Genomic DNA, 10837 nt, shown 5'->3' on the forward strand with positions numbered 1-10837 from the left:
ATGCTGAGAAGCAATATATTTCAGCAAAATTCATTTTGGTGTTTTATATTCAGAGAGCGTATCCCTTTATTTTCCATTTTTTAAATTCTGATCAAACGTTATTTAAAAAAGAATACTCCTAAAAAGATGGAAAATTTTTCTGGGCTACTGCAAATTTGTCCCAGCTGTTCAGGGCAAAAAAGTATTCATCCTTCTAAAAATGAAAATAAAATTGTTATAATGACTTTTTTAAATTTCATATTGTATAATTATTATTTATCAACACTCTTTTGTTGAATTATTGTCACACTGTGACATCCACCATGACGTTATATTAACTGCAGAACTTCGTTGTTTTGATGCGGCGCGCACTTCAAAAATATGGCAACGCGAAATGATGGGCGTCCAGTGCTGTTCATGTTTTGATGGCACCATTATGTTTGCAATGTTTTTGGCACTTCTTGGGATATGTAAGGATATAAAGCCTGGATGAATCCGTCGAAAAGACTGAAAATGAGTAGTGGGCCTGAAAACATTGAGGTAAACTGCCCTATCTTCATTCTATACTTCTGATCTCTTTCAAACTTTGTCAAAACAAGGGCGATAATTTAACATGTTTGAACTTGTTACTATCCAGTGAGAAAAGATGTCCGATTGTTTACACTGGATACCTGTTCGTTTATATGGCTTTCATCCCGTTGATATTACACGATGACTACTGATAATCAAATTAACACAGAAAAAGATTCAAAAACTCTTGATGTAAGTTTTAGCAATGATGTGGGAGTGAGCAGTCTGTCCCTTCTTCATTTATTTTGACTTGACTTCTGCTGCATTCATCAGCGGCATTTTTACTGAGTTCTCTGTTCAGACTGTCGGCAGACATGAATAGGCGGGCCTATTATGAGCCTACCTCCTACTGCTACAATTCACAGTGTGAATGACCATGTTTTATGTATCTTCTGCCTCCCCCAATTTTCAATTGTCAACAGCACTCAAACACCAAATCAAGGGCACCTGAGCCCTAGATGGGGGAAAAGGGGGCGGGGGAATTATTACTAATCTAGATTCTAGAGTCTAGATCTAATATCACTACACAGTAGTACAGGTCAATTCGTAGTCCAAGTTATAACACACACATGAACATTAATAGTCTATAAAATAAACTAGATTATATGATATGATATGATACCATTTTGATAGTTCATTTTAAAGAGGGCCTAGATTTAAGTGTTTTATTTATTAAGTCAAAAATGCATTTCATTTGAGTTTTAAGTCAGGCCTTCGAGTAACTATAAGATGTAGGTTTGGCCTTGGACAAGAAACGCTTGGTGTGTAGACACAGTACAGACAGTAGAGCTAGGCTAGTAGTAGTGCTAAATCTAGATCTAGATTTAGATTCTAGATCTAGATCTAGTCTTTTTAGATTATAATAGACACTGGTCTTCTAATTGAACTGTCTTCTTCTTGACTTACAAATTGGCATTTCTGTGATGGTCAAATAAATGGGCCTAATTTAAATAATTGAAATTTAGACCAAGTTTTAAATTTATTATAATGCAGAGAGGAAGCTAGAGGAGTTTCTAAGGACTTTTGTAAAACTCTTTACTATTCTATTACTTCTAGTTTTAACTCCATGGTCCATATACACTCTATGATTATCACCCTTTTAAAAAATACACCTGAAGCTACAGCGAGCACCTAGCACACCTCTGTGATTGGCCCTAATATAGATCGATGACATATTTCCGCCATCTATTTTTGTCTTCTTCCGTGGCTTCCCTCACCAGTTGATTAGATCTCACCGTGGCGGGCCTGTGTGTGGGCAGGCACTTGTTTACTTGTGTGTTTGTGTATGCACATATGCTTGTGTATATATGTGTGTACAACTTTAAGAAGGTAAATTTATGGAACGAGAATTGCTGAGATTTTATAAAAGATAAGACAAATTTTATAGCTTTTACAAAAATACACATGGCGAGATCTAGTCAGCTGGATGGGCGAGGGAAACCTAAAACCAAGAGTCTTGGGGGGAACCCCAGAAGACAACAAAAATAGATGGGAGAAATATGTCATCTATTTGGACCAATCACAGAGGTGTGCTAGGTGCTCACTGTAGCTTCTTGTAAAAAAAACTGAAATTGACTTTTAATTATATAAAGCTATTGGTTTTCAACTGTATAATTTTAATTTTAACAACTCTTCAGTCTCCTGTAAGTTATCAATTTATATTGTCCACTGCAAAAGTACAATAGTGCCTCCACAAATTATACTACTTTAGCTTTAAAGTAAAGTTGGGGCGAGCGGACGGACGGGTTCGTTACTCGCGGACTCAGTCAGAGCGAACGGGTAACGGACGGCCATGAGAGCGAACTGCGAACCTCAAGACAGTTCGTTTTTTGGGTCCGCTCCACAATAATTTTATTCACTGGGCGGGCGGGCGAACGGACGAACTCTAGCAGACGAGATACTCGACGCGAGATTAGACCCATCGTCTATTGTTTGTTAATTAGGCCTGATGTTTCAAACCACTAGCGGTGCCACATGGAGTGAGAGAGGCTGGTGACGTAGTACTATGTGTGTAACCTTTCACCTCGTGCGTGGGGCACACTGTGTACGTTCCTATTATCGCAAAGGCCGGGGGGCGGAAATCTCCGCCGTGAACGGCTAGCTACAACATGAGGCAGGAGGGTGATTTTTTAATTAATTTTTTTTTTTTTGGAGGGGGAGGGGGCGGGGGTTGTAAGTTGTAGGCAATGGAAGGAGTCGTTCCCGTCCGTCCGTCCGCCAGCTCGAATGCATGGAGTCTCTCGGTCCGCCCGTCCGCTCGCTCGCTAAACGAACTGTTGTCTCTGCACGATGTGTAGCGAGTAGCGAACTACTCTTCACAAACGGACGGTTCGTTACCCGTCCGCTCGTTTGCGGGTAGTGCCAGCGGGTAGTTCGTTACCCGCGGACGGTAATTTTGCGAGCCCGACCCAACCCTACTTTAAAGATAATATACCTCTATATGGGCTAACAGGTGCAGTAGTTACATATTACAAAGAGTTACAAGTCACAATAGTAAAACTTCAACACACCGAGTTTTATCAGAGGTACATATATCATACACATCATAAACAAAAATTTTCTAGATGAAGAAAATTTTATAATGTGTTTGAAATAATATTATTTTCATCATTTAATAAGGCGGGAATCATGGAAGGGAAAAAAACCCAGGATGTTGAATTAACTCATTCAAATAGTGAAAAGGGTAGAGGAAGTGAGAGCTCCTACAGACAGGGGGCAATGTCTAACTTGCGTAAAATAGCAAGCATTGTAGGTGGCTTTCCCCATACAGTAAGTCTACTTTTTATATTTTCGGAAAATACAAAAGTGCCTGTTGACTTCTCACTTTTTAATTTTTATGTTCGTTTCACCGTTTGATATTCTGTTCTCCAGGACTATCAAGTCCTCAACCTCCTGGGCAAGGGGGCTTTTGCCTGTGTATATAGAGCCCGCTCAAGCAGAACTGGAATGGAAGTGGCTATTAAAATGGTATGTTATTTTTAAGAATATTTGCAAGGTTACCTACGTCAAAGGATTGTCCTAGTTTAAATTGTCTAAGACAGCCACCTATTGTCGAGGAGAAAAGTGGCTCTCTTACTCAGGTCATTATATGTATAAAAAAATATTTAAAAACCCAAAAAACAGCGGGGGGGGGGGGGGGGGAGGGGGAATGGGAAGTGGCTGTTTGTACAGGTGTGATGTCTTTTTACAGGTGGCCGTTGAAGCAGGATGCTGCAGGTTTGACTGTATTTCCACCTTGCAAAGACTGTTCATCATATTAATTTTGTAAATTTTAATTTTCAGTCTCTCTTTAGTGGAAGTTTCAAATTCAATTTGCAAAGAACAGGATGACTCTTAACTCATGAAAGGACATTAAAATATTTGACATGTATTGATGTTACTTTGAAAGGGATTTATGTGCTGATGGAACGAGAATGCCATTTGATGGAACATGATGTCTTTTATTGCTGCATTCATTCTTTGTAGATTGACAAGAAGATGATGAAAGCAGCTGGCATGAATGCTAGGGTCAAGAAAGAAGTGGAAATCCACTCCAGGCTGAAGCACCCTTCAGTCCTTGAGGTAAGGTTTATAATAATAGATAGTCACATGATGAGATTAGCTGAATTCTAAAGAATGTATATAAAAATGTTCTATGTACAAAAGTGATTCTAAAATGTGACATCTCTATGAATGTATGGCCATTCAGCATTTTTTAGAAAATGTGATGTGATGTGTAGCATTTGTAATGTTATATTATATTCATTATTATTATAATGGACACACAATCAATCCATACTTGATTCCATGCATTGAAAACAGGCTTTGAGATGAACGAAGGATACAACAAGAACGTAGCATTCATATTTTTTGTAGGCTCCTGTCAGTTGCATCAATTTGCATAGAATTGTCTTTAAACTTTCTATTTAAAAGGCAGTGTTGAAATAACAATCTGTAATCTATTTTATGAAGTCCCATTTGTTCTAAAAAATGACTACTCTGCCAACTTCAATGTATAATAGTATGAATACTGATGATTTGTTCTAAAAAATGACTACTCTGCCAACTTCAATGTATAATAGTATGAATACTGATGACTGTAAAGATATAATAAAAAGTCCAACAGAATATTGGAGGGGTTTCAAAATGAAATTATAAATTCCATTGTTTTGTGATAATTGACACGATTCAATATTTTTTTCTGCAGCTGTACAACTTTTTTGAAGATGCCAACTATGTGTACTTGGTGATAGAGATCTGTCACAACGGTGAGCTCCAGCGATATCTGAGGTCTCGGGCGGAGCCACTGTCTGAGGAGGAGGCGCGGCGACTAATGCGGCAAACCGTGGAGGGCATTCTCTACCTCCACTCCCACGGCATTCTCCACCGGGACCTCACGCTCTCCAACCTTCTGCTCACCAGAGATATGAACGTGGTATGTGGGAACAACAAGGTTGCAGGTTGCATGCGGTTTTTTTTTGTTTTGGTTTTTTTTAATAGGTCATTCTCTTGAAGTTCAGCTTATATCATGTTCAAATAGATTTTTATATCATTTTACTTCAACAATTTGGAAAAAAAATTTAGTAGAAGTCTTGATTCGAACCCAATGTTTTTCATCTTATTACGAATTGCACCAAGCTAAACAATAAATCAAAACAGAAAGGCAGAAATTAGAAATGATGACTAATGTAATTTTGTCCCTAATCTTCATGTGGTTTGAAGTGCATTGGATGATTAGATAAAAATAATATAATAGAAGTTCATTATATACTTTTGCAGATTGTTGTGTAGATGCTTTTCAATTACTGCAAAATTAGTTTGTAAAGTTCGGCTGTGCTGCTTTTCTTGACAGATCGATTTTCTCTGGCCAAGAAATTAGAGTTGATGGAAGTCTCATGGTTTTGTACTTTTACAGAAAATTGCTGACTTTGGCTTGGCTACCCAGTTACAAGGACCAGATGAAAAGCATTTTACTATGTGTGGAACTCCAAATTACATCTCACCGTAAGCATTTCGTTCTTTGAAATTAAATTTGCAGTTTGCTATATTAATGCAAAATAATATTTGTTGCAGTTCTTGAAGCAAAATGAGCCTTGCAGCTGCTAGGTATATAAGACTCTGCCATGTGCTGTTTTGACATCATGTGACTTATCTCGACTTTTGTTCAAGATAGATGAGTATTGTCTTCATTGAAAGCAAGACAAATGAATAAGCTTTTATATGATAACAATAACTCCACATACCCAAAAATTGACGAACTACTGATTCCACCGCATCGTGACACATATGGCCCTTTGTCCTCTGAAAACAAGAGATAATATTGTTTTAAAGGCCTGATAGCCAACATATTTTTTTTTCCCTCTGTCAAAGTGTAAGCATTTGCTATGAAAAAAGAGAACAGTATTGATGCATGATGTATAGATGGCAGGGGTGGGAGGGGAGGACTTAATAACTTTACAAGAATGATACCAGATAATGAAATTTGTGTCTCCACTATCCAGTAATGACTTGTCTTGTAACATATCCGGTCTTGTTTTGACAGGGAAATTGCCATGCGGTCGGCTCATGGTTTAGAGGCAGACGTGTGGTCACTGGGCTGTATGTTGTACACCTTCCTCGTGGGCAAGCCTCCGTTTGACACGGACGCTGTAAAGAGCACGCTCAATAGAGTGATCCTTGCAGAGTATCACCTCCCGGACCACTTAAGTGCTGCTGCCAAAGACCTCATACAGGCTCTGTTACGTAAGAATCCAAAGGATCGTCTCCCTTTAAGAGGTAAGTCTTGAATCTTTGAATGGCACAGATTTAACCATTATGTTGTAGTTTTAATAATATTAATGGGAATTTATATTGTACCTATTCTCTAGAAGAAGGCTCAAAGTGCTGTACGATGCAGAATTATCGCTCAACTGAACTGACAAATCAAAAGACAGAAACTGCACATTATAAGACTGTTTAACAGCACAAATACACACACACACACTCTCATGCATTACCACAGACAAAATTTACTGGAAGGGGACTGTATTGCACAGATGATTGATCATTATGTGAATGTGGTGTTTGTTTTCTGAAATGCAATACTTTATTTTAAGTCCAGTCTGTAGCTGAGGTCATTTCCAAATGCATTGTTATGTTGGAGCATATTTTTAAAACTTTGATTTTGACGTTCTCGTTTCTTAGATAGCATAGCAATGACCCTTTTGGTTTTTGTCCTGATTCCCAGAGATACTGATCCACCCTTTCATGATAATGAAGACAAGCAAATCGAAAAAAGTATCGCAGCAGGTGAGTCATAAGGCTTGGGTGATATTTTTGTTGTTGTCTCTTTTGCGCTTCTGTAAGTTATAATGGATGTGGGGGGGGGGGGCTATGTGTGCGATTGCTGGTGTATGTACAGGCCATCTCTTTCTTTCGTTTGCTAAGTTACCAAGTCAAAGCTGAGGCTGGGCCCAATGCAGAGAGTAATAATAATAATGTAGATCATTTCTATAGTGAACATATCTCTTGGCGCTTTTCATAAAAATGCATGTACGAACAATATTCACACACATACACACTCACACTCAATTTTGTCACTTTCATAAGTATATGTATTTGCTTTTTTATTCTTGCTAATGAGCGCATGCGCTGCTACATCTACTGCTTTCCTGTTAGTTTTGTTTTTATCCTTTTCTGTTAGTAGGCCTCAGAGAATTTATTACTGATATTACTGTAAGTTGCGAAGCCCCATCTCAGCTCTGTATATCTGAGGGAGTTGATTGATTGCTCATAAATACATAAATCATACTTCTGTTCCTGCTTTTGTCTATGTTAATTATATCTAGTCATGATTTTTTTCAGAGCAGTTTCTCATTTATGGTCTTTTTCTTGTTGTTGTCATTCCTTTCTGTAATGCAAACAGGTCATTGATCAATGCTCTTGTGTGAATTCTACAACAACCTTACTCTCAAAAGCATTTCCCACGCAGTACATGGCCCTCATTGTGTCAGTGTGCCGCCGTGACGTTAGCTAGGTAGTTAGTGGGTGCTCTGGGGGGGGGGGGTTGTTTGCTCCTGAGTCCTTACAAACATCTATATTCCTTTTCTCTCCCCTTCTTCTCTTTGAAATGTTCTCTCTTGCAACAGTTCTAATCTTCAGCGCTTATATGACCCAATTATGTTGGAAGTGCCGTACAATTCTTACCCATCCTAAAAAAGAAAAAAAACCAACTGTAGACACAAGAATAAATATGAGTTGTTTTGTGATTGGTGGCTTTCACCAGATGTCGGAGATGTCTCTGGACAGCGGCAGAGGCACCATCTCGTCCAACACCACAGGCAGTAGTGGGGCAGGGCGAGGCATGAGGCCCATGCCTGCCTACCCCCTGCGATACGCGGCCCAGCACGCCCCACAAATCGCGGAGACGGAGGAGTCTCGGCACAGCCACGACTCGGGCTCCGAGAGCCAAGCTGGGAACACCTGGTACAGTCACAGCTCGGCCAGCAGTGCAGCCGAACGTCACCCCCCTAGCCCACCAGTCAGGGAGAGGGACAGGTGTGTTGGAGCAAAGTTAGTACTACTTGGCCGAGGCACCAATTTCAAGGATAAAACCGGCGATCTGGATTGTCCGGGTTTTGCCAGGCTTCAGACTGTTTTTCGCAAAGTTTTTATTATATTTCAATGTCTTTGTGCATTCCATATTGCACTTGATGCAAAGTTAGCCTTGATTCAAGATGTTTTAGACCTTATGATTTGTAAATTTACAGTTCCATGAACCCGTTTCCACAGGGTCCAAAAAGTTCAGGATTTTTTTCATAGTTGAAATTAGTGTCCATGTTGCACATGCTTTCTGATAAGGCCAAACCCAAAGCTATTGTTGCTGCATATTCTGTCTTGCCTTAATGCTCTTTAAAATTATCTTGTTGTTTGATATGCCATAATTATATTGTGGTATGTTGGGACATTTTGTTTATCTTTTTATCCACTTGTTATGTTGTAATTTCTTGTCAAGTTACCAGTTGGTGACCTAATTTTTAGGGTGATACATTTCAATTTGATTATTTACTTTCCAAATCAAATATTACTGTTTTTAAGAAATAGAAGTAGAATTTAATTATCTATGGTGTGATTTATAGAAAACTTTGAAAGCGCTGTAGTTCTGAAAAAATTATATAGAAAGTTGTAATACAGTCAAGATTTGTTCTGTTTCATTTCTCCCTCAGTGAAACGGAGGAGGAGCTTCGTAGGACTCACATAGCCATGAAAGACAGAGAGAGGGCAACTGCTGCCCGACGGCTAGACCCCAGACCTGAAGGACATAGACGAGAGCCACCCGATGGGGGCTCGGACACACATAAAAAACTAGACTCGGTGGGTCATTTATTTAGGAAATTTAGAAAAACTGTTTATGGGCACTAAGCAAAGAGGTTGTATTTAGTAAAAGATTTTGTGGCAGTGATTTCCCCCAGGTAAATGAATGGGGGCTGCGTGTGCCCACTCTGGGACGCTGAACCTCAAGGGCAAGACATGCGCAGTTCAACAGACAAGTGAGTACTCTTCGAGACTCACGTAGAGGCGTCTCGACTGACTAAGGAAGAAATCTTCAAATTGCACTGAAATATGGGGTCTGGGCGGTGTTTTATATACTAGAGCTTGTGGGGAGCTGGGTGCAGGCTGAAATTATTCATGTAAGTGGGGACTCGCCAGCCATGCCTTTGAGGGTGGAAGGCCCCCATGTCTTACATGTGTTACGTCACTGCCGCAAGCTCTAGTATTATATATATATATCCTCTTTGGTACTAAGCTATTTATTTCTCCCTGTAGTCATTGGCATGGTGCTGTAAAGTTCCATTCTTTTACTCAGCACAAGTGTTTTGGCAGCATCTTGCAAGACTTCACTTGTTGTAAGGTTGTGTGTCCTTTTCCCATTCCTGTTGTGTATGTAAATGATGTTAAATAAATACCATAAGAGTGCATATCCCCTCTTGACAGCAAGTGCTGTGCAATTTACACTATTTTAACCCTCTAGCGTGTAACCCGGGAGAAACCGGGACTAAAAATAGAACCGCTACGCGTTTAACCCGGGAGAAACCGGGCGAGATCTGACCCCACGCTGCACGGCCGACCCAGGAGAAACCGGGACGACACACCCCCGTGCATTCAATTTAACTTCTAACCACAAAGAATGACTTCCCGTGTCTTTAAATAGTCATGATGTCATCTAGGATATTATGGGATACCTCCGGTCCAAATAAACCGCTAAACAGCTGGGGTTGAACGGTTTGCGCGTCTTTCAAAACACTCGCTGTTTCGTGACTCTGACTATCAGCTGCTCCGACCGACGTTCTCTACCTATCTACTGCTTTTTGAAAACACCACACGATGGAGGAAGACAGAAGAAGTGACACAGAGCTTGATGCTGAGTCTGACATTGATGTTATAGACACGGAGGATGCTGTATTTGATGAGTAGGTAAGTGAAAAGTGAGTTTTTTGTTGTTGTGTGCTGGGAGAGGTGGACTGGAGATAGGCACACACAGAGGTCAACTAACAGCTCGCTATGGAGCATGATGCTTCATCTATTCCTAGAAATGCTACACTTGAATTTCATTTAGATCTAGGTCTAGATCTAGTTCTCATGTTGAGAATGTACTGTTTCTAATAGTTCATAGATTATATTATTTATATCTAGATTACCTGGGTCTAGAATTTTTTTCAAGACCTAAATCTAGCAGCCTTCCATGGTCAACTTTCTTGCTCTTTGTTCTTTCACTAGAATTCTAAGCCTACTGTTTACTTTGTGCCAAGTGCTCTACCTTCAGAATGACAATTACAATTCCATTGTACATTGGTTATATTTATAGATCTATACCTTTAGTTTTTTCGTTGCGAACATTATACTTGTACTTGGATCTAGATCTAGATTCTAGATCTAGATATCTAGTACTACACTTTGAACTAAATCTAGATCTAATCTAGTCTTTTCCGTGGCGAACATTCTTTGTTTTTTCACTTGCTTTTATTCGTGCGACTGCTCTACTTTCAGACTGACTAAATTATTACAATTCTATTGTACATGGTGTATCTTTTGTTTTGTATGAGAACTTACACCTGGATCTAGATCTAGTACTACACACTTTGAACTAGATCTAGATCTAGATTTAGTTAGTCAATCATGTTCATGGTCAACCTTCTTTGAACATTCTTTCACTTTTGCTGTTTTCTTTGTGCCAACTGCTATACTTTCACTCTGACAATTACAAAATTATTTTACTTGTGTCTTATCTTCTGTTTACTCTTTTATTTTTCTGCAGCCTGAGGCTGGTGAT

At 39.4% G+C, this 10837-nt stretch overlaps 1 protein-coding gene across 2 annotated transcripts in view; it reads left to right on the forward strand.

Annotated features, from left to right (window-relative positions):
- Positions 1-11: 11 nt before the first annotated feature.
- Positions 12-10837, forward strand: part of LOC101861136 (serine/threonine-protein kinase PLK4) — a 25771-nt gene continuing 14945 nt past the window's right edge. Inside the window, exons 1-9 of one of the 2 annotated variants that reach the window (XM_013084983.2) lie at positions 12-519; positions 3421-3516; positions 4015-4110; positions 4736-4963; positions 5444-5532; positions 6071-6303; positions 6755-6816; positions 7793-8064; positions 8733-8880. In XM_013084983.2, coding sequence (XP_012940437.1) covers positions 469-519; positions 3421-3516; positions 4015-4110; positions 4736-4963; positions 5444-5532; positions 6071-6303; positions 6755-6816; positions 7793-8064; positions 8733-8880 — 1275 coding nt within the window. In that variant the 5' untranslated portion in view covers positions 12-468. The other variant, XM_013084984.2, reaches the window with a different exon arrangement.

The sequence above is a fragment of the Aplysia californica genome, unplaced genomic scaffold, assembly GCF_000002075.1.
Source record: "Aplysia californica isolate F4 #8 unplaced genomic scaffold, AplCal3.0 scaffold00333, whole genome shotgun sequence".
NCBI lineage: Eukaryota > Metazoa > Mollusca > Gastropoda > Aplysiida > Aplysiidae > Aplysia > Aplysia californica.